Source organism: Quercus lobata, chromosome 4 (genome assembly GCF_001633185.2).
Source record: "Quercus lobata isolate SW786 chromosome 4, ValleyOak3.0 Primary Assembly, whole genome shotgun sequence".
Taxonomy (NCBI): domain Eukaryota; kingdom Viridiplantae; phylum Streptophyta; class Magnoliopsida; order Fagales; family Fagaceae; genus Quercus; species Quercus lobata.
The window spans coordinates 44,742,655-44,766,436 of record NC_044907.1 but is presented as its reverse complement, the minus strand read 5'-3'; the positions used below and the strand labels follow the sequence as shown (position 1 = coordinate 44,766,436).

At 35.7% G+C, this 23,782-nt stretch overlaps 2 protein-coding genes and 1 long non-coding RNA gene across 4 annotated transcripts; all 3 read left to right on the top strand.

Moving 5' to 3' along the window:
• Window positions 1-488: 488 nt before the first annotated feature.
• On the top strand, window positions 489-3,044 carry LOC115987422. The gene is made up of 3 exons (XR_004091077.1): window positions 489-739; window positions 1,673-1,739; window positions 2,707-3,044. It is a non-coding gene; the product is annotated as an uncharacterized LOC115987422 (long non-coding RNA).
• Window positions 3,045-8,265: 5,221 nt separating this feature from the next.
• LOC115985276 lies at window positions 8,266-8,974 on the top strand. The gene is made up of 3 exons (XM_031108237.1): window positions 8,266-8,381; window positions 8,464-8,649; window positions 8,818-8,974. The coding sequence occupies exons 1-3, from the start codon at window positions 8,329-8,331 to the stop codon at window positions 8,972-8,974; spliced, it is 396 nt and encodes a 131-aa protein (XP_030964097.1). The 5' UTR covers window positions 8,266-8,328.
• A 423-nt stretch (window positions 8,975-9,397) lies between these two features.
• On the top strand, window positions 9,398-23,424 carry LOC115987419 (hippocampus abundant transcript-like protein 1). 2 transcript variants are annotated; one of them, XM_031110958.1, is made up of 15 exons: window positions 9,806-9,886; window positions 10,368-10,480; window positions 12,669-12,780; window positions 13,549-13,661; window positions 13,736-13,858; window positions 13,956-14,128; window positions 14,297-14,372; window positions 20,385-20,471; window positions 21,105-21,185; window positions 21,272-21,304; window positions 21,831-21,884; window positions 21,993-22,034; window positions 22,690-22,768; window positions 22,855-22,925; window positions 23,019-23,424. In XM_031110958.1, the coding sequence occupies exons 2-15, from the start codon at window positions 10,478-10,480 to the stop codon at window positions 23,121-23,123; spliced, it is 1,152 nt and encodes a 383-aa protein (XP_030966818.1). In that variant the 5' UTR covers window positions 9,806-9,886; window positions 10,368-10,477; the 3' UTR covers window positions 23,124-23,424. The 2 variants fall into 2 exon arrangements, with proteins under 2 accessions (XP_030966817.1, XP_030966818.1); XM_031110957.1 differs by lacking the exon at window positions 10,368-10,480 and having other exon boundaries at window positions 9,398-9,886.
• Window positions 23,425-23,782: the final 358 nt, after the last annotated feature.

Genomic DNA, 23,782 nt, shown 5'->3' with positions numbered 1-23,782 from the left:
AGTGGTTGATATTGGTGGTCGGTTTTTGGTCTATGGGGATGGCCGGTGGTTGTGAGCGCGGCGGTTGATCTGTGGGTGTGGGTTGTTGTTGATGATGGTGATGATAGGGAGGAGATAATATATTATTTTAATGTATAGAATTAAATGATAAAATATCTGATAAATGGGATGCTGTAAAATGATGTGGTAAAATAATAAAGAAGGTTTTTGGTGTAGCAAAATGGCATAAATTATGCCATAGCTGCTGTGGATGCTCTAAGTGTAACACCCCAACCTAATTGCCTAATTAATTTATGGGTTTATATGCATGTCATTATTTTAATGTGTTAGTTATAACTTTATAAAATTAAGGATATATATATGTGTGTGTGGGTAATGTGTTATTTATTCTTTGTAGGTAAGTGTGAATGGAAAGTTTATATATATATATATATATATATTTTTATATGTGTGTGTGTGAATACAAGAAAAATTGGAAAAGGTGTTTGTGATATTTGTTTCTCCCTAGCCATACACGTACCCAAGCCCCAAAAGTCTTCTTACTTTTCTGATTTTCTTGGCTGCTTCTGAAGTCCAGCAGCTGCTTTTCTTCTTTCTCTATTTCCCCTTTCTTTGTTCTTCTTTCTTCTTCCTTCCTTACACGGCAACATCTCTCCCTCCCTTTCTCACCAAAAATTCTAGTTTCTTTGAAGAAGAAATTAGACAATTAACCCTAAGATTTTATCTTCAAAGTGTGTGGGTAAGTAAGTTAAACCTCATCTGATTTTGTGTATTTTGGATAGTAAAATTTGTTTGTTTATTTTCCCTCTTTGTTCTCTACTCTGTTTCTGGAAGTTGAATTGGTGATTCTGTTTTAGTTACTTGAAGTTTGATGATATTTTGATCAATTGAATGCTTATTAGGGTATTTTAATATGTATACTATAGGTATAAAAATACCCAAATGAAATTAAGACCTATTGCTATTTGTTGATGATTTTGTAAGAATATGTACTGAAGCTGTCTCTGTGACAGAGTTGATGTTTACTACAAGAAAATTCTGTATTAAATTGTATTTTGTGAATTAGGATGCAAGGAGTAGTTTTTATGAATTCTAAGACACATATGGTTGTTATAGAAGTGGTCTCACAGCATTTGGATGAACATAAAATTAGTGGTTTAATTTGTAAGTTGCAAGAAATTCTGTCAGGACAGTTTTGAGTATACTGCATTGTGTGATTTTTAGTAAATCATGGGTTAATGCTTTGACTCCGAAATTTTTATGGTTTATACTGGACATACAGGGGAGTAGTTCTGTAAAATTTCATGACAATTGGAGGTCTGTGGACAGCCCGTTTGTATTTTACAAATGGAGCATACGTGGCTGTAATGAGCAGTGAGCAATATATACTACACCTAACTTTGTGGATTTAATTCTCAAGTTAGGTTGTATGTTTTGAGTTATAATTTTATACACTCATCCTTTGGTATGTTTGAAGCATATATAAATTTTATGGATTGATTTCTCTATGGTTTGGCTGCAAATATGTTTGATGATTGTATCATATGTTTTGGGAACTTTATGTGATGGGAATTAGGATTTCCTTGAGTTTGAGAGTTAGGTGGTGATTTAGGTATAAGTTTATGTATTAGGAAGAGTTTGTCCATAATAAGTTTTGGTTCTTTTCGTTTAGGTGGCGAGAACGAGAACACGGATACTTGAGCTCCTCGCGTACAATCTCTCGCGCCTTCTGTTTTCAGGTAAGGGACTTGTGCCGTGTGCTTTTAATAAGTATAAAGTTTATTTCGAAAACTAATATGCATTAAAATTTGTCGATTTGAGATATTACATATAAGCATGATTTAAGTAAAGTATATGTTCGGGAGTTGTTCAACCTTATGTATATGATAATTTTGCATATTAATGCTAGTACCTATGTCACGAACATAATATTTTAGAATGAAGTGGATATGCTACTATTATGAAATAATTATGTAAAAGTAAAGCTATCAGAATAATATAGCGTTCGGGTTATTCAACTGTTATGTTCTGAACTCAGCCAATAGGGGTTAATTATTGGCTTTCCATGGAAAGATGTTATCTGTTTGGCCATTTAAAGTAGAGGAAATGGGGTTGCCCGTAACTCTAGGCCATTTAAAGTAGAGGAAATGGGGTTGCCCGTAACTCTAATCTGAATAAGGCCTTCTCCCCAATGTGTACGGACGGCGGGGAGGAATAAAACCTTGAGGAGATGTGCCATCAGGCCTCTCAAAGAGGACAATATCATGCACACGAGGTTACCCAAATGTGATGAGGCCTTCTCTATACAGACTTATCAAAAGTGGACTAACTAATATGTTATGAATAGCTACATTATGTTATTGAGCATGAGAGAATGATTTTGTTAAAATGCATTATGAAAATTAAAAGCTCTCATGAAAAGAAGTTTATGATGAAACATTTTATAGTCTTTGTTATAAAGATAAGGTTACGAAATTATACGTATGTTCCCTATTATGTCCTTTTATTTTTTTTTATATGAAAGGAAAATGAAATGTTTTTATTTGAAAAGTTCATAAGTTATTTAAGAGCATTATGAATAGTATGAAGGCTATTTGATCAAAGTTGGCATATCCATAAACTATTTGTTTTACATGCATTCTTATTAAAGGCCCATGGAGCTTTAAAACCTTACTGGGTTTCGCAGCTCACCCTATTATATTTCAGTGCACAGGTTCTTCCTGGAAGCAGCGAGAGTATGAGAGGTGGCAAGGATTCTGTGTTTTCTCGTTTTATTAGAATGTAGAGTTTTGTTGTATAGTAGTTAGCTCTTTTGATGTATAGAAAGAATCAAGATGTACTTGATCCTTTGAGCACATATGTAATTCGGTACTGTAGTCTGTTTTGAACCCCAGTTGTATGTCTTTGGGGTTAGGTTTGTAATAAGAGTTTTGCTAAACGGTTAGCTATGTAAATTTTTACTTGAATACCTTAAGTTTCAGACAGGTGGTATTTGTTTCCAAGTTTGAAGGAAATGAAATGTCAGGGTTGCCATCATTTTTGTATATATATTGGCTTTTATGCAAGACAATAAGCAGGAATTGAACAAACAATTCTTGATATGTACCTTCAGTTAGGTTGGTTCGTGTTAATATTGAGGTAAACTTGATATTAACATGCCGGTCATGCTCTAAACTCTGAAATACAGGTTCGGGTCATGACACTAAGAGTCTTACCCACACACCTTCTCTCACAAAAAACATACAATGGGCCATTAGGATACGACACAACATGTCGTTTGCTAACCCAAAGGCCACAAGGTGTGAAACGGGGGCTGGCATGCAAAATGGACAGAGGGCTATAGCACAAGTAATTTTTATTTATATTTATATTTTTTAGAGATAATTATAATATGCTGCTAACTTCACCGTTCAAATTCTTTCTTCTTTAGACCTCCAAGCATTTTGTATATGGAAAGATGCCAATTCAACTAAGGCGCTTGGCAAGTAAAATTCAACTAATCAAATGAATTTGTTGTTTAATAATACACTTAAATCTATCTGAAGTTCTAAATTGATGGTTTGAAATTTAATCCTTTGTACCGAAATTTGTATTTCTGAAATTGAAAATTATTTGAGGGTGGAATAGTCAGGTAAAATGTTAGGATTCTACTTCCTTTTATTAAAAAATCCTGAAGATTATTTTATCATTATTAAAAATGAAAAGTTTATAGACAAACAATTTGACACCCATTGATAAAAAATGATTTCGTGAATTTAGACAAGAACTAGTACAAGTTGTCGCGTCAACAAAGTAGAGAGACAGCTTTGCTAAGCCAATGTCAAAATCACCAAACATCCATAAGCAAACAAGGCAATGCCACAAGCAGAATCCACACCACTAGGCAAGTGATAAGCATTTTTGGGATCAAAGTCCCCAGAAGGAGAAGATTCCCAAATGATAGAATCATCAATGGTAGAGACTGTTAATGTGTATTAAGTTGTGGGTTTTAGGTCCACCTTTTTACTTATATAACACACGTACTTGTACTTCAGACTCTGCCTTTTATATAAATCCACTCATGTATATTTTATTAGGTGTGAAATATAATACATTCATTTTGTATTTCTAACATGGTATCAGAGCTACTACTTTAAATTTTTTGGTATGCAATCTGCAATCCTGTCTTCTCAATGCTCTCCGCTGCCTCCGTCGTTGCCGTCGCCATTGTCGTTATACACTGAAGACCACTGTCATTCTAGTCGCTGCCATAAATTCTGCTTTGATCCTCTAGTCGCCGATACCATCGGAATCGTCTTCTTCCAATCTACATCATTGGAGAAGAATCAACATCATTGAACATACCATGAGCCTTCACACGTTGCCCAAATAAACTGCATCAAAGACACGTGCCACATGCGCCTGCATGCACCGCTAGAAGATTCTACTTCTTCGTCCACGCATCACACGCGCCCCCAACAACTTGTTGATGTCATCCTGCTTATATCAGTTGCCACGTTAACCCTGCGCTTACGTCATCATTCGTGTCATCTTGTTGACATCATTGCTTTGCTGGTTGACTTTGATTGTTGACTTTTGAGGCAGGTTTAACTGTTGACTTTTTGCAGTCCAGGTGCTCTTTTCCCAGCTTTCCGCATAGATTTCATTTTTTCATATTTTGCTTCTAAATGAAGAATAAGGTCAAGTCTTCATTTTATTGCAACAATTGTCACCGATAATCCAACAAACGTTTTTCCAATTTTTGCAAATGTCTTGGTCATAATATTGAGAATTGTTATCAACACAACAAATCGTTTGTTTCCATTTCTGCTAATACTATTGCTAACACTAAAAGTATCCAACCAATGGCTCCCGTCTCCGTAAAGTTCAAGTCTTCTAGATCCACTATCACCATTTCCATAATTAACCTTCAAAACATCATCGCTAATACCATTCGTATGGTTGGTAATGCATCTTATTCCTCTTCTCTCTCAGTTTCATCTGGCATGTCTCCTTCCTCTTGGCTCATGGATTTTGCTTGTTGCAATCACATAACACCTCACTCATCCTTATTTTCTCAACTTAAACCCGCACCACACCCTTTTAATATTCGCACAGCAAATGGTTTCACAATGTTTGGTCATAATATAGGTTCAATCTTGACCTCCAACCTTTTAGTTCCTGGGGTTTTCAATGTTTCTAACCTTTCTTACAATTTATTTTCTATGGAAAAATTAGCTAAGTTGGGTTATTACATTACCTTTGTTTATTCTAGGTGTACTATACAGGATCCAAAAATGAGACAGGAGCTTGGGATCGGTCCCAGAGTTGGGTGTATGCTTCCTGTGGACAACCTTCGTCTTCCACTTGCTGCTTATGTTTCTGCTGCTGCTGTAGCTGCTATAGTTTCTTCTATTCCTTCTCTTGCACTTTGGCATGCCCGACTTAGTCATGCATCTTCTTCTCAGGTACAACACTTGGGTTCTAGAGGTTTGTTAGGTTCAATGTCCATAGAAAATTTTGATTGTGTTTCATGTCAGTTAGGAAAACAACCAACTTTACCTTTTCAATACTAGTGAATCTATGTCCATTGATATCTTTGACCTAATTCATTATGATGTTTGGGGGCCTTCCTTTGTTTATAGTATTAATAGATCTCGATATTTTGTTGTCTTTGTTGATAATTATTCTCACTATAGTTGGATTTTTCATATGAAACATCATTCTAAATTATTGCAAGCATATTGTAATTTTGCAAGAATGGTTGAAACTCAATTTTCCAAACGAATCAAAATTTTTCGATTTGATAATACTCTTGAATATACTCAATATGCTTTCCAAGTTATTTTGCATTTCTATAACACTATTCATCAACTAACTTGTCCAAGTACCTCTCAACAAAATGGTAGAGCCGAATGAAAACTTCATCATGTTCTCGACATTGTTTGTGCTCTCCTTCTCTCTGCTAAAGTTCCTACTCCTTTTTGGGGCGAAGCTGCTCTCATGTTGTTCATGCTATTAATCACATTCCCAGTCCTGTCATCCAAAATCAAACTACATATCAACGCTTTTTTGGGTCCCTTCCAGACTATCACCACCTTCGCTCCTTCGATTCTACCTATTTCATTCTTCTTCAGCCGTATGAGCATAACAAACTTGAGCCTCGGTCCAGACTCCGTTGTTTTCTGCTATAACGAAACTCAAAAGGGATATCGGTATTATGATCCTATCTCTCATCGTCTTTGTATCTCCTACAATGTTATCTTTTGGGAACATCATTCCTTTGTCGAGCTCTCTCACTTCTATACCTCCCTTTCTATCTCCTCTGTCTTAGATCTTTTTCCAAATGAGCCACATATTCCTTCTATAGTTGCTCTTGGTCATCCTATAAACTTCTCTGTCTAACTACCAGATATTTTTGATACTTTTATTAGATCACCCTCTAATAAACAGGTGGAAGATGAATAGGTCAAAGACGAGCTACCCAACCCTGAGCTTGGGTCCCCTTGCTTTTGCTCCGCTTGAAGTTCTTCCACAAGATATTCCACCTCATCACTCAACTCAAGTAAGATCTGTTCCTACACATTTACTTAACTATCATTGTTACACTGCCCTAGCTACACTGCATGAGTCTCACACCTATCGTGAGACCTCCACTAACCATTTATGGTAGATTGTAATGAAAGAAGAATTTGATACATTATCTAAAAACCATACTTGGGATTTGGTGTCTCTCCCCCTTGAGAAATTTGTAGTTGGTTGTAAATGGATCTACAAGATCAAGACTCGCTCTGATGGGTCCATTAAGCACTATAAAGTTAGTCTTGTTGCAAAAGGTTTTATACAGGAGTATGAGATTGATTATGAAGAGACCTTTCTTCCAGTTGCTTGAATCTCATTTGTTTATGCCCTTTTAGCTATTACCACTGCCAGTAAATAGGACATTTTTCAGATGAATGTCAAAAATGTATTCCTTAATGGGAATTTAAGTGAAAAAGTTTATATGCAACCTCCTCCTAGTCTATTTATTGAACCGAACAGAGTTTGTCTTATTCGATGTGCATTTTATGGCCTTAAACAAGCTCCACGAGCTTGGTTTGCCAAGTTCAACTCTACCATCTCTCACTAAGGTTACATTGTCAGTTATTATGATTTTGCCTTATTTCTTTGTCACACCAACAAAGGCGCTATTTTGCTTTCCCTATATGTGAATGATATGATCATAACTGGTGATGGCCTTAGTGGCATTCAAGAACTCAAGGATTTTCTTAGTCAACAATTTGTGATGAAAGATCTTGGACATCTCAGTTACTTCTTGGGTCTTGAAATCACTCATTCTACAAATTGACTTTATATTACCTAATCCAAGTATGCTTCTGAACTTTTGTCTCAAGTTGGACTCACTAATAGTAAAATTGTTAACACTTCAGTTGAACTTAATGCACATCTGGCTCCCTCAGAGGAGAAACCATTGTCTAATCCCTCTCTTTACAAACGCTTGGTTGGTAGCCTAGTTTATCTCACTAGCATTTGTCTAGACATTTCCTATGCTGTTCATCAAGTGAACTAGTATCTGTCTACTCCACGATTGACTCACCATGCTGTTGTTCTACGCATTCTTTGATACCTGAAGGACACTCTCTTCCATGGCCTTTTCTACTTTGCTTAGTCTCCTCTTATTCTTTGCACATTCTCTAATGCTGATTGGGTAGGAGATTTCACTGATCGCAGGTCCACCACTGGTTATTGCTTTCTTCTTGGTTCTTCTTTGATTTCTTGGTGAAAAAAGAAACAAACCCTTGTGGCCCGCTCCAATACTGAAGCAGAATATCGTGCTTTTGCTGATACCACATCTGAGCTCCTTTGACTATGATGGCTTCTTAAGGACTTAGGTGTGTCCACATCCTTTGCTGCTCCTTTTATTGTGACAACCAGCATATCATTCATAATGCTCACAATGATGTCCTCCATGAACGGACTAAATACATCAAAATCGATTGTCATTTTATTTGTTATCATCTTGTTCATGGTGCTCTCAAGCTGTTCTCAGTCTCCTTTAAAGATCAACTTGCAGATATCTTCACCAAGTCACATCCTAAGGGATGCTTTCATGCTTTGGTTGACAACCTCAAGTTGGTCTCACACCCACATTGAGTTTGAGAGGGGCTGTTAACGTGTAATAGATTGTGGGCTATTGCTTATTCGGTAAGAGTTATTCCTCAGTGATAGATAATCATAAATAGGGAATAATGGGGGTCTCATTTTCCCATCTTTTGCAGGCGGATGTCGTTGAAGAGAATAAGAGGACAGCAACTTTTAGTTGGATAACAGGCCTTTGTGCTGCTTCGCATGTCTTGGGAAATCTTCTGGCACTTTTTCTCCCAGAAAAGTACAATTTTCCTGTATGTTGCTGCTTTAAATTCAACATTAGCCACACGGCTTTAATTCTGTCAAATTTTCCTCTTGTAAAATTTACCATTTCAGCCTTTTGTTTCAGGTTTCAATAGCTCTCTTGATCTTTTGTTCAGTTCATATGCAACTCTTTCTGGTTGAGACGGTTAAGCTGGCTCCAAAGAGGGACCAAGTTTCAGCTTGCTTGACTACGCCAATTAAAATTATCCAGAAACGATACAAATCAATGAAAGATGCTGCTACAATAGTTATGAGCAGGTAATTTTGTCTATAATCGAGACAGCTTAAAATATTCTCATCTTGCATTACGTAAATGCCATATCTGAAATCTCTTAGGCAGTCTTTGCAACCAAACCTTTTTAGCTGCAAAACATTATATGTAAAGTGTCTTTGTCTGGCTAAAAGTGCTGCATTTTTCTTTTACAGTCCGACATTAAGGGGCATTTCTCTGGTTTCTTTCTTCTTTGAGTTGGGAAAGTCTGGCATCAACTGTGTCTTAATGGTATGTTTCCTATTAGTTTGTCATTCTAACAAGCAAATAGATGGTTGCATGCTGCAATTTCCTCTTGGTACCATCTTATAACATCAGATATTTCAAAAAAAAATATATATATAAATATATATATATTTTTTTTTTTTTTACTTTTTGACAAACGACGTATTCATTCAGCCATTCCAGAGTAGTTTCAGTCAGAATCTTTAAAGCAATTATTTTGAAAAAAAAACCTTGTATGCAACAGAATGCTTTTGTGAGGTTTATTGTTGCCACCAATCTAAATTTGGCCAAAATCCGATTGTCATTATAATTCAGTAATTGGCACATTGTGTGTTTTGGGGTTGACAAGCGGAGGAGAAATCAAAGAAAAGGAAGTAAGGGGAAATGCCCTGTAAATGTACCTTGTAGGAGTAGGATTCGTTTGCAATGTGCTTACTCCAAAAATAGATAAAAATAATTTTGATTATAATATAAAGCTAAATAGAAAGAGAAATTGGTAGAGACTTAATACATGAAGCAGGAGACACTAGAGAGCTTTATTCAGGGGAGTTTGAATCAGAGGAGTTTGAAGCAGGAGACACAAGATCATCCACTTTTTCACCTTATAAATTACTTCCCATCATTGCCAACACACCAACCAGTCAAAAATCTCAGTTTCACTGCACCAACCAGTCCCACCTTCCCTTCTTAATTTCCTTCTCTCACTCTCTAAATTCCCACATCGAATTTTTCTCCTTCTATATATGTATAAAATAAATTTCCTACTACACCATGTTGTCAAACAAGGTTCTTGCAAAACGAGAAGACATTAGTAGTAGTAGCAGCAGTAGTGACATGGAAGGAATGAAGCTCCTGCTTCACTTGCTACCACCACTCTGTGTTCATTGGATCGCTGAGGAAATGACTGTTACTGTTCTTGTTGATGTTATTACTAATGCTCTATGTCCAGGAGACTCAACCTGTACAGAAGCTATTTATCTTAATGGTCTTCAACAAACGGTATGTAACAAATTCTGTCTTTTTTGTTTTTTTGGTTTTTGGATGGACTTTGTTGGGTTTAGCTGCTAGCTCCTGAGAAAAAAAAAATGGAGGAAAAATGAGCTATGTTTAGTTGTGTTAAATCTGTTTAAAAAATTATGGTTGTCGAATTTGGCGCTTTCTTGTTCTTTGTGACATGTTTGAGTCTTGCTTTTTTTTTTTTTTTTTTTTAGACACCAAGACACTGAAACTCAAAAAAGAGTTGAAAATTTTCTTTTCTGTATTTTCTCGGAAACCAAACGGGGTGCCTGCATGATGATCTGCTGACCTAGTTCTTGATTTTTTTTTTTTTTTTTTGGTTTGGTGGACATGATTTGGAGTTGATCATACGAGTACTGTTTAAAATGGCCCATTTTTTCTTGCATTTAATTTTATTTTATGTATTTTATGCTCAAAGAATCAAATCAAGTTCATAATTCTCCGTTCTCTCATTGTTTGTTAGAATTTTCATCGACACCAAACAGCCCCAACTAATGGTCCCAAAAGGAATAAAAGAATTTTAGAAAAAAGGGCCTCGCGTGTTGTCCATCATATTCCTGGAATTTATCATTGATGGTAATACCTTTTTATCCTTAAAGTTTCAAGGATTATGAGATGGTTAAATTTAGACATTGATTTTTTCAGAAAAACACTGTAAATGTCAACTTTCCTTTTTTCGCTTTCAGAGATGAAATACAGGTTGGAGAACTTTAAATAACTTGGTTTGGAATCTACCTAAACAATTAATTGCAAATGGATGAAAATGATCCACAAAACTTGTTAGGTTATTATTCATTATTGGTTCTTATTCTACTTTCCCTTCGAGAAATAAAAATGATGATATTTATGAGCTACAGGAATCTTTTTTATTTTTAGTTTTTTTAGAATCTAATTGCACAAAAATCATGTCGTACTCTACATTAAAAAATTCAATTATCCACTTATTAATGGGTTAAGAGTGCGTTTAGCACTAATTATTTTTATCAGTTTATTTTACTATTTAACTTATTTTTTATATTATATACTTTTTGTTATTATTTATGAGTCACATGGTACTATTTCAACCAACTTTTCCCTACATTACTTTCGGTAAAAAGTTTTTAGTTTCAGCTTATTCCAAACTGACAATTAGTCGGTCTAAATAAAATGATTACTTTGTCAATTTCCACATATAGAAATTAGAAGCTTCTTATAGTAAATTAACTAACAATATAATAGTATTATTATATACGCTTATCTTTTTCTTTTAATTAAGGTTACGATTCAATTAGAATCTTTGACTCATGGTCATGGGTTATGCATGGTATATACAAAGTTAGTAAAATATCATCTTTCATACAAACAACATATGATACCTATGGCTCCTTTCATAAATAGACCATCAAGGTTGATGGATCAGCAAAACTCAAGTAATAAATTTACAAAGTAGTAAAAAGAGAGATTCTAAATATATATATATATATATATATATATATATTTACAAGGGTAAGTGGCATTCATTAATTATAGGTTACGCAATTGATCTCTCCTATCATCACCTACACTCCCAAAATTATAAGTGAGAGTGAAGGTAGGATATGATAGGTAATTAAGTAAGTTGGCAAAATAAAGGAAATATGCTTATATGATTTTGATTTGGAAATGTCTTTAATTTTGAGCTCTGTAATTGTAAATTATGTAATGGCACTGTAATTGTTCCTTGTAAGCAATGTTTACATCTTTTAATTTCGGGTGTGGGTCCTAGAGATGCCATATTCATGATATGCTTAAAAAAAATGATTTGTTATTATTGGCCTCCTGAATTTTAATTTATTTTGTAATATTTATCTTTTGTGTATATATATATATATATATATATATAAAAAGAAGAAGAAGAAGAAAGAAAATAACCTTAAAAAGTGGGAGTAATTATTGTTGTGGTTGTAGACTTGTACTTGTAGTAGTACCTTCATCAATTAATGTGACCATGTTGTGTACCAATATATAAAAAGACAAGTAACCATCATCAAAAAAAAAAAAAAAAAAAGACAAGTAACCAGGGTCCCCCTCCTTCTAGCTTTACTCTTACCCTCTCAGTCTCACATTAGTATTTTTATTTTTATAATTTGGTTTTGAAATATAGACAAGCGGCACACTTATCAAGAACACTTGAGAGGGACAACTTATGGTCCTTCAAACTGTTCTCAGCTCAACTTTAACTTGAAAGGTCGCATGCTATTATACTATAGGCCTTCATGTGATACCCTTTCTCATCATCGTGTGGCTTTACGACATGTAGTTTCCTTCAATAACCATGGAGTCACAAAATTTTTCTAGGATAGTTAATAATGGGTTCAAAGAAGAATCAATTACAACTTAACAACTCAACAGTTCTGAAATTTATTAAGAAATATTGTGTATAATATTTGTCAGTTTTTGTTAATTGTGCCTTTAGGGCAATTGTTAACAAACTATTTTATGAAAGTTTTGATATAACTTTTATGAGAAGTAGAAAAAATTGTCAAAATATATATATATTCTTTTCCATAAAATTTTTTAAAAGTAATTCACCAACAAATGCCCTTAGCCATTAGAGCATCTGTTACCATTTTCCATACTTGTTTTACTTTATGCTCTTCAATTAAATTTCAATTATTTGATTGCATTGAGCATGAGTTAGAAAGCAGTTTCTTGTTAAAATGAGATGCAGAAGAAGACTGGGAAAGACAACATGGAGAACTTTCTTTAAATTAAGGTTTGACATATATATTTTAAATGAATGCAGGTGGTTGGAATTTTCAAAATGGTGGTGCTTCCACTGTTAGGTCAGCTTGCAGATGAGCATGGGCGTAAACCAGTGCTCCTTCTTATTATATCCACATCTATATTCCCTTTTGGTATGTTTCATTTAAATAACCTACTTGATTATGTGAAGTAATATGTACAACACTGTTAGATATTTACTTCTGAACTTTGAGAATTAAGGATATGAAACCCCAAATATGTATCGCACTATGTGTGTGCATTAGCTGTTTCACAATTATGGTTTTTTTTAATTAACATTTTAGAAAAAATTTAATGTGAAATGTGATTCAGTCTAAGAAATTTACAAATGCTTTTGAAGACAGTGGACGAGATATTATAGACCATGTGCATTTCAAAAGATTAATGGTTTAGCATTCAAGCCTATAAATCATTTCTAAGGCACGAATTTGGCTTCAGGCTAAACGAATTTGACAGACTCTGGACAAGAACCTTTTTTTAAAAAAAACCAAAAAGGGTAAAAGGTGATCTTTTTTTGTTTATGGTGGATATATACCTGAAAAACACAAAATTTTGAATTCCAGCTGATTCTGATTGAATGGCTACAGATGCCACTATTCATCTGAAACTGATCTAAAGTAAGATAAACACCCTAAATGATGTATGAAAGATGAGAGACAAAGAAAAGTTAAATGTAATTATAGTTCAACTATACATTTTGAAAGAATAAATTTATTAGGAAAAAAAAAAGGAAATTCCATTACAACTATACATGATTACCTTCTAAAATTTTGAATGACATTAATAATTTCTTTGCATGATGCTACTAGCATTACATCAATGATACTGTCAAGATCATCAAGTGAATTTACAAATTTGATTTTTCTGTATTCTATTTTCAGCTGTACTTGCCTGGAATCAGTCTAAAGGATTTGTATATGCTTACTATGTTCTTCGTACAATATCTTATATTCTAAGTCAAGGGAGTATTTTCTGCATTTCTGTTGCTTATGCGGTAAGACTTGTTCCTCGGTGATTAATGATCATGAATAGGGAATATTGGGGGTCACATTTTCCCTTCCTTTGTAGGCGGATGTTATTGAAGAGAATAAGAGGGCAGCAGCTTTTAGTTGGATAACAGGCCTTTATTCTGCTTCGCATGTCTTGGGAAATCTTCTGGCACTTTTCCTCCCGGAAAAGTACATTTTTCCGGTATGTTGCTGCTCTAAATTCAGCATTAGCCATACAGCCTCAACTCTGTCATCTTTTTCTGTAAAATCATTTTTACCAATTCAGCCTTTTGTTTCAGGTTTCAATAGCTCTCTTGATCTTATCTCCGATTTATATTCAAATCTTTCTGGTTGAGACAGTTAAGCTGGCTCCAAAGAGGGACCAAGATTCAGCTTGCTTAGCTAAGACAATTAAAATTATCCAGAAACGATACAAATCAATGAAAGATGCTGCTAGATTAGTTATGAGCAGGTAATTTTGTCTATAATCAAGACAGCTTAAAATATCCCCATCCTGCATTACGTAAAAGCCATATCTGGAATCTCTTAGGCAGTCTGAGCATCCAAACCTTTATACCTGCAAAACATTATACATAAATTGTCTTTGTCTGGCTAAAAGTGCTTTGTTTTTATTTTACAGTCCGACTTTAAGGGGCATTTCTCTGGTTTCTTTCTTCTATGAATTGGGAATGTCTGGCATCACCTACGTCTTGATGGTATGTTTCCTATTAATTTATCATTTTCACAAGCAAATAGACGGTTGCATGCTGGCAATTTCCTCTTGGTACCATCATACAGCATCAGATATTTTAAATATATATATATATATATTTATATAATTTTCTTTCCGTTTTTCCATAATCATTTTTTTTCTTTTTGACAAACGACATATTCTTTCAGCCTTTTCAGAATAGTTTCAGTCAGAATCTTTAAAGCAAATATTTTGAAAGAAAATCTTGCATAGAACTGAAAGCTTTTGTGATGCTTATTGTTGCTACCAATCTTAGTTTGGCCAAAATCCAACTGTCGTTCTAAATCAGTAATTGGCACATTGTGTGATTTGGGGTTGAAAAAGAGGAGGAGAAAATAAAGAAAAGGGAGTAGGGGAAATGCCCAGTAAACGTACCTTATTGGGGTAGGATTTGTATGCAATGTGCTCACCCCGAAAATATATAAAAATAATTTTGCTTATTATATACAGCCAAAGATGTCCAGTCTTGAAGGAAATATTTTAAAGACCTTATACAAATAGAATGTGGAAGGACTTGGAGAAAGAGAAATTGGTAGAGACTTAGACATGAAGCAGGAGACCCTATAGAGCTTTATTCAGGGGAGTATGAATCAGAGGAGTCATGAATTAGTTGGTTAGCAGTTGTCATTGGCAAACAGATCAAGCACATGTCCTGAACCCACCAAAGTAATGGGAGAAATTTTGCGCAGAAACTCGTGCAGAAAAAGAAAAGGTGTGAGAGATTCAGACTTCCTAGAGACTACAAAGCCAAAGGCTTTCTTAATCAATAGTTTAGGATAAGATAGTGCTAGATTTATCATCTCATAAGATAATTGCAACTAAACCAATCCGTGAAGTTGAGTAATGAAAATTTATGAAACAATGTTTTTGTTTTGATTCAATGAATTGATGGTTATGTAGGGAATTTAACAAAAAATTCCTAACCTGTGAGAAACAAAACAAATAGAGAAAACACACATCAAAGAAAAATAATCACACGCACAAGACAATATTTACGTGGTTCGGCAATTTGCCTACGTCCACGGAATTGCAGGGATTTCACTATTATCAGGGAAAAAATACAATAGTGCACAAGAACACTCTCAAGAAACCCAAATCCCAATTACACCCTAGCACTCTCTCACAGAAAAATAAGAATAGAAACTGACTGCCTCTCTATTCTCTATTTTCTCTCATGTGACTGCTAACTAGGTTAATTGGAATTACACATTTTTTCTTTTCTCTGCAATGTAGCCGCCTATCTCATAAAGCAATATATATATGTTACTTTATGTAAGTCGGTCAAGTGGGATTCTTTTTCAACTTGTATTAGGTCACCTTTTTGGCCGGATTGGGCTTGGTTGGCCCTTATGGGCTTGTGGCATAATTCAAGCCACACTAACAAATCTCCACCTTGGCTTGAATTGATCAAGCTTCACGAGCAAACTCCTCCATCAGCTCCACCTTAGCCCTTAAGGGCTCACAAGCTGCAAACATCAGCCACAATCCTCCATAACACAATCCCTCATCCCTGCAACTCATCCTCCTATCCTCAAGCTAGAAGACCAATTGAAGCTGCGCACAGCTTCAACTTCTCAATAGTGACACCCTTAGTCAACATGTCTGCCGGGTTCTTAGATCCACAAATCTTCTCAAGCATTACCAGCTTATCTTCAACAAGGTAACGGATAAAGTGGTATTTTTTCTGTATGTGCTTCGACTTTGAATGAAAAGCCGAATTTTTGGCAAGGAAGATTGCACTCTGACTGTCACTGTGTAGAATGCCCATCTCCTGCTTCTTACCCAATTCATCTAAGAAACCATGTAGCCAAATCATCTCCTTTCCAGCTTCAGTTGCTGCAACATACTCAGCTTCTGTACTAGACAAAGTAACAATCTTCTGTAGATTTGAAGCCCATGATATAGCTGTACCACCCAGAGTAAAAACAAACCCAGTAGTACTTTTTCTACTATCAATATCACCAGCAAAATCAGCATCTACATAACCCTGCAGTTTCAAACTTGCACCTGTGAAGCAAAGACATGTATCTGATGAACCCTTCAGATATCTCAGAATCCACTTGACTGCCTCCCAATGCTGCTTTCCAGGCCTACTCATGAATCTGCTCACAACTCCCACTGCATGTGCAATGTCTGGCCTTGTACACACCATAGCATACATCAAGCTGCCAATAGCTGAGGCATAGGGTACCTTGCTCATATGGTCCCTTTCTACTTCTGTCTTCGGTGACTGTTCTTTGCTTAGTTTGAAATGACTACCCAAGGGTGTGCTCACTGGTTTAGCTTCATTCATGTTGAACCTGCTGAGAACTTTCTTCACATACTCTGACTGTGAAAGCTTCAATGTACCATTAGCCTTGTCTCTAATGATTCTCATACCAAGGATTTGCTTTGCAGCTCCCAAATCCTTCATTGCAAACTGTTTGGACAATTGCTTCTTCAGATTATTGATCTCCTCAATGCTAGACCCTGCAATAAGCATATCATCCACATATAACAGTAATATGATGTAAGAATTGTCAAAAAACTTAACATAGCAACAGTGATCAGCTTCACATCTCTTGAACCCAATTCTGTGCATAAAACTGTCAAATTTCTTGTACCACTGTCTAGGAGCTTGTTTTAGGCCATACAAGCTCTTTCTCAGTTTGCAGACTAAATTCTCTTGTCCTTGAGCAATGAACCCTTCTGGCTGAATCATGTAAAGGTCTTCCTCCAAGTCACCATGAAGGAATGCTGTCTTCACATCTAACTGCTCAAGATGTAAGTTTTCTGCAGCCACCATTCCCAGTACTAGTCTGATTGTTGACATCTTCACAACTGGAGAAAATATCTCTGTGTAGTCAATTCCTTCCTTCTGCTGGAACCCTTTAACAACTAATCTGGCTTTGTAACGTTTGCTACCATCATGCTCATTCTTTATTCTGTATACCCACTTGTTGTGCAAAGCCTTCTTTCCTACTGGCAATTCAGTTAGTTCCCATGTTTGATTCCCCAACAAGGAATCCATCTCATCCTTCATGGCTAACTCCCACTTGCTTGAATTCTCATCTTGCAAGGCTTCATCATAACACTCTGGCTCACCACCATCAGTCAACAGGAGATAATTTAAAGTGGGTGAATAACGCTGTGGAGGTCTAATGTTCCTGGAAGATCTGCGGGCTTCAGCTACAGGTGTACTCAGATCTACCTGTGAATTTACATTCTCCTTATCTTCTTCACCCCTTTTCTGGACAGTACCTTCAGTCAATTCATCTAAGTTGACAAACTCAGATTTCTTTTGATCTATCTCTGTAACATCTGATACTACAGTTGACCTGTCCTTGTACATAACCTGTTCATTAAATATCACATTTCTACTTCTGATGATTTTCCTGTTTTGTTCATCCCAAAACCTATAGCCAAATTTCTCATCACCATAGCCAATGAAAAAACATATTTTAGACTTTGCATCAAGTTTACTACGAGCATCAGAATCAATATGAACATAAGAAACACAACCAAAAACTTTTAAGTGTGAAAACTTTACTTCTTTACCGCTCCAAACCTCCTCAGGAAGTCTGAACTCCATGGGAACTGAAGGTCCTCGGTTTATCAGGTAAGCTGCAGTACTAACAGCATCAGCCCAAAAAGTTTTTGGTAGTCCAGCATGCAACCTCATACTCCTAGCACGCTCATTGAGAGTTCTGTTCATGCGCTCAGCCACACCATTCTGCTGTGGTGTCCCAGGAATGGTCTTCTCCATCCTAATTCCCTGTGCAGCACAATACTCACTGAACCCTCCATCTATGTACTCTCCTCCATTATCTGACCTCAAACATTTTACTTTCAAACCTGTTTCTGTCTCAACCATGGCCTTCCACTTCTTAAAAGTTTCAAATACATCAGATTTATTTTTCAGAAAATAAACCCATACCTTTCTGCTTGAGTCATCAATGAAAGTGATGTAGTACCTTGAACCTCCAAGAGATGCAACCGGAGAAGGCCCCCATAAATCAGTGTGTACTAACTCCAATTTTTCAGCCTTCGGTGTCCTGCCAGTTTTCAAAAAGCTCACCTTTTTCTGCTTTCCCAAGATGCAACTTTCACACATGTCAAAATCAATGGACTTCAATTCTGGTAGTTTTCCTTTTGACAGCAGCATCTTCATCCCTTTCTCACTCATGTGACCAAGTCTGCGGTGCCATAGGCTTGTATCAGTACTTGCATCAGCAACTGCAATTGTGTCTCTTGGACTTGAGGTCATGTACAGAGTACCAGTTTTCTTTCCACGAGCCAATACCCTAGCTCCCTTTGTAACCTTCCAAGTACCACCAACAAATAGTATTGCATGTTCTTCATCATCAAGTTGTCCAACAGAAATCAGATTCCTCCTCAGGTCAGGAATATGTCGAATCTTCTCCAGTAACCAAACAGACCCATTGGGCAACAATATTCGAACATCTCCCATACCCACAACATCCAAGGCTGAACCATCAGCCAAATACACCTTACCAAAATCACCTGCAACATAATTCTGTATGATTTCTCGGTGTGGAGTGGTATGAAACGAAGCTCCTGAATCCAAAACCCAATCATCAAGTGGACTGTCTACTGCAAGAAGTAATGCATCTTGTACCTCTTCTGTTACAGCATTAGCAGAATCATCTTCATTCTTCTTCTTAGGACTTTTGCATTGATTCCTAAAGTGACCTGTTTTCCCACAATTCCAGCATTGTACTTGTTGGCCTGATCTAGATTTACTTCTGTTCCGATTAGAATTTCTGGATTTTGATCTGCCCCGATTTGAATTTCTGTTATTACCTCTGCCTCTTGTCTCAAGGTTTAGGGCAGAACCAGATCCTGAGGTTTCGCCTGCATCTCTTCGGCGAATCTCCTCAGCCAGAATTAAATCTCGTATATCATTGTACTTGAGCTTTTCTTTTCCTGTAGAATTGCTTACTGCCATCCTCATTGCCTCCCAACTGTTTGGCAAAGAAGCCAAGACGATCAAAGCACGAATCTCATCATCAAAATCAATTTCTACAGACGACAATTGATTTGTGATAGTGTTAAATTCATTCAGATGTTGTGCTACTGATGCATTCTCTGCCATCTTCAGATTGAACAGTTTCTTCATCAAGTGCACTTTATTGTTTGCTGACGGCTTTTCATACATACCAGACAAAGCCTTCATCAGATCTGCTGTGGTCTTCTCCTTTACAACATTGTGTGCAACAGACCTAGACAGAGTTAACCTAATAACTCCCAATACCTGTCTGTCAAGAAGAGCCCATTCCTCAGCCTTCATAGCCTCAGGTTTTGTCCCCAAAAGAGGCAGATGCAATTTCCTCCCATAGAGATAATCTTCAATCTGCATCCTCCAATACGCGAAGTCTGTGCCATCAAACTTTTCTATTCCAGACGCCTTTCCTGCTTCCTCTGCCATTGCTCCCACTCAAACCTAACCCTAGGCTCTGATACCAGTTGTAGGGAATTTAACAAAAAATTCCTAACCTGTGAGAAACAAAACAAATAGAGAAAACACACATCAAAGAAAAATAATCACACGCACAAGACAATATTTACGTGGTTCGGCAATTTGCCTACGTCCACGGAATTGCAGGGATTTCACTATTATCAGGGAAAAAATACAATAGTGCACAAGAACACTCTCAAGAAACCCAAATCCCAATTACACCCTAGCACTCTCTCACAGAAAAATAAGAATAGAAACTGACTGCCTCTCTATTCTCTATTTTCTCTCATGTGACTGCTAACTAGGTTAATTGGAATTACACAATTTTTCTTTTCTCTACAATGTAGCCGCCTATCTCATAAAGCAATATATATATGTTACTTTATGTAAGTCGGTCAAGTGGGATTCTTTTTCAACTTGTATTAGGTCACCTTTTTGGCCGGATTGGGCTTGGTTGGCCCTTATGGGCTTGTGGCATAATTCAAGCCACACTAACAGGTTATGCTACTACCTGTGCAGTACTATCTGAAGGCCGCTTTTGGTTTCAACAAAAATCAGTTATCAGAAATTCTGTTGCTCGTGGGAGTAGGTTCAATTGTTACACAGGTGAAGTATATTATGGATCTAAAGTTTCCTTGTATTTACTTATAAGAGTTTGATATACCTTTATACTGAAGATTGTGAATTGTTCTCATCTTTTGCCATCAATCAAGGCAGCATATCAATACTTACTAGTATGTTATTAACTTTATCTGCTTGGTATATGCCAGAGTTTTCCTTATAAATCCTCTGCTTTGTTGCTCAGAAGTTATCGAAAGAATAATTCTTCCAGTTGGTGTTGTAATGGTTGATAATCTGTCTTCTCAACTAGAAAACAATGCAAAGGCATTGTGATTATAGAAATGAAACTATTCTTAGGGTCATATTCTGTTTAATTGTCTTCCCTTAATGAGCACATTGTTTGTCGTATGAAAATTTTGACAATTAAAAAGTTTTTTTATGAGTTCTGGAATTGAGAGTACTGTACCTTTTAGTACTCGATTCCTAATTGCTTATAATCCTTTCAAAGTCTTCGGAGTTGAGAGTACTGTTCAGTGCTCATACTATCAGCATGAACGAAACCTCTTTTGTCAAAAATATTCCATATGATGATTGTGTTGAGCTTCTTGTTTTCTTTTATGAAAATTTTAAATTCCTTCAGAAATGCTCTTCCTATAACATGTTGGTTTGTGGTTCCAGATGTTGGTGCTTCCATTAATAAATCCATTGGTTGGAGAGAAAGTGATATTGTGCATAGGTTTACTTGCATCAATAGCTTATGTAAGTCTCTTATAATCATTTCTTTTAATCCTTCCAGCACAAATTGCAAAATAAAATAAAAACTAATGATTCTTTTTGCTGTGTAGGCATTATTCAATGGCCTTGCATGGGCGGCATGGGTATGTACATACTTTATGAATGCATTATTAAATTCTATGCTAAAAGAAAATTTTCTGACACATAAACACTTGAGTTGGCTTGCAAGCAAATATTTAGCCTTAAATGATTTTTGGACATATCGATGTTATTTCTATTTTCATGAATCATGTTTAGATACGTAATTTGTAGTTTGAAAATTTTAAATTTTGGAAACAACTTTGTAAAACATATTACATGAGGAATATAAAAATACTTTATGCTCTAAGAGTTTCATGTGCACGTAGGGAACTTGAGTGCTTCTTTTATGAAAGAATCTGTGGTTCAAAAAGCACTAGTGACATTGATCAGAAACTTTTCTTTCTTTTCTTTTTTCTTTAGGCTATTTTGAATTTTTTAATTTCCATTCCTCATATGGAGTTATAAATTCAATCATGTGTTAATCATGGCTTTGTGAAAGTAAAACTAAAGTTTCCTGGTTCTGTTTATTACTTTTCAACTGTGGATACATTTCTCAGTCAGTAACAATGCAACATTGCCACAATGCAGGTACCATATATGAGTGCCACATTTAAAGTTGTAGTTGTCTTTGTAAGCCCTGCTGTAAGTATTGGAATCATAAATTTTTTCATAAAATAATATTCAATGTGGTTATTCAGTTCACTTTTAATTCTAATGGTGTTTCAATTTTGCCTGTCAAATTATATGCAGACTTATGCAATTATTTCAAGAGCATCGAGCTCAAAAAATCAGGTTTGGAAAATACATGTGATCCCATTACCTACAGTTCTGCATTCCATAGTTCTTAATATTCTTTCTAGCAACCAAAAATAATAATAATCTTCTACTCTTACTGTCAATACAAGGAAAGTCCTGGTTTCTGTATTTTCACCTTTCGGTATTATTATACATAGGGAGAGGCTGTTGAATTTGATAAAGTTGTTTGAGTAAAGCTAATGCATCTCATAAGTTACACTACTCATCTAGAACTGGCTGTTTTCTACTTCTTTAGATTAAACTTTGAACTCAATTAAAAAAAATGAGGCAGGTTCATCAACATGTGTTCAGAATGAATCAGATCAGCATGTGTCCAGTAGTGAGTTTTCAGTTTAAAATGGTGGCTTTCTATGAAAATTGGTCCAATTATTTTTATCTTTTGTTCAGTTATCTATGGTTATCAGATGCTTTATGCCACGAAAATTGCTACTTTTACACCTGAAATTGCTGCATTCACTTAACTGATGGAGAATTTCAGGAGTATGCCAAACAAAAAAGAAATAAATGTAGACATAGGGTTCTCCCGCATCAAAATAACTTGTTCTGTGTTGAGTTAGTTCTGAGCTAAATACAGTACAAAGCACATGACCGTGGTCATTCCATTGACATGTATGTTCGATTGTTTGTGCAGGGAAAAGCACAAGGATTTGTGGCTGGTGTGGAATCAATAGCAAGTTTGTTATCACCGCTCGTAATGAGTCCATTGACTTGTGAGTAGACTAACCCATCATTTTTTTTTAGTTGAGTGTTAGAATCAATTCATATGTATTGCTAACAAGCTAAATTTTTATCTCAGCATGGTTCATATCTAGCAGTGCACCTTTCAACTGCAAAGGTTTCAGTATTGTATGTGCATCTGTATGCATGGTAAGCATATACTCCCCATTCTCTCTCTCTCTCTCTCTCTCTCTCTCTCTCTCTCTCTCTCTCTTAACCAACTCTGCATCTTATTCTCCTCAGATGATTTCATTATGTTATGCTTGCCTGCTTAAACCTGGGGTACCTTCAACTTCAAGCAGTGATTCAGAGGATGACATTGAAGCACCATTGCTAAGTGAGAGTTGATTGTTTGTCCCGAGTAATTTAAAATATTTTTTCTATGCTGGCTGATGTAAATATTTGGGGCAATGTAATTGTATTAGTGCAAACAAGCTTCCAATGTGTTTATCCCTCAGAATGTTCTCTTAAACTTTATGTGCTGCAGAGGATAACATTGAAGCTTCACCTCCAAGTGTTATAGTTCATTGTTGTATTTCCCAAGCACTTTGTAATAGCTTTTATAGGCGGTGATGTATATATGCATCCCTTTGGTAGAGTAAGAATGTAATTATATTGATACATATAAATTTTGACCATGCATTTTACCTCAAAAAGTTGTTCTCTTCTCTTCAACATTTGCGTGTGTAAATGAATATGTAAACTTTAATTCAAACACTATAACTGAACAAGCAGCACTGCTGAATACTAGCCTAAAAGATAACAAACAACAATGTGTACATGACTCAAATACAACAGGAGTTGTTTACCTGGGGTGGAGGGGATTATATTTGGTGTAACTTTAAATAATATCACACCACTTAATATTTTTTAATTGGATCCAAATTTTGACAAATGCATTGTTAAATTATATTATTTTCATACATTCTCTATGTTTGCAAAATTTTAAAATAATCAAAGATCAATAGTCACATATCAATCAGTTGTTTAAATTCAAATTTTTGTCA

Coding starts and splice junctions, on each gene's coding strand:
- LOC115985276 (XM_031108237.1), top strand. CDS start 8,329: ATGTCTTGGGAAATCTTCTGGCACTTTTTCTCCCAGAAAAGTACAATT. Junction 8,382..8,463: donor CAGAAAAGTACAATTTTCCT/GTATGTTGCTGC, acceptor TTACCATTTCAG/CCTTTTGTTTCAGGTTTCAA. Junction 8,650..8,817: donor GCTACAATAGTTATGAGCAG/GTAATTTTGTCT, acceptor TTTCTTTTACAG/TCCGACATTAAGGGGCATTT.
- LOC115987419 (XM_031110957.1), top strand. CDS start 9,659: ATGTTGTCAAACAAGGTTCTTGCAAAACGAGAAGACATTAGTAGTAGT. Junction 21,885..21,992: donor TTGTCTTTGTAAGCCCTGCT/GTAAGTATTGGA, acceptor AATTATATGCAG/ACTTATGCAATTATTTCAAG. Junction 22,926..23,018: donor TATGTGCATCTGTATGCATG/GTAAGCATATAC, acceptor TATTCTCCTCAG/ATGATTTCATTATGTTATGC.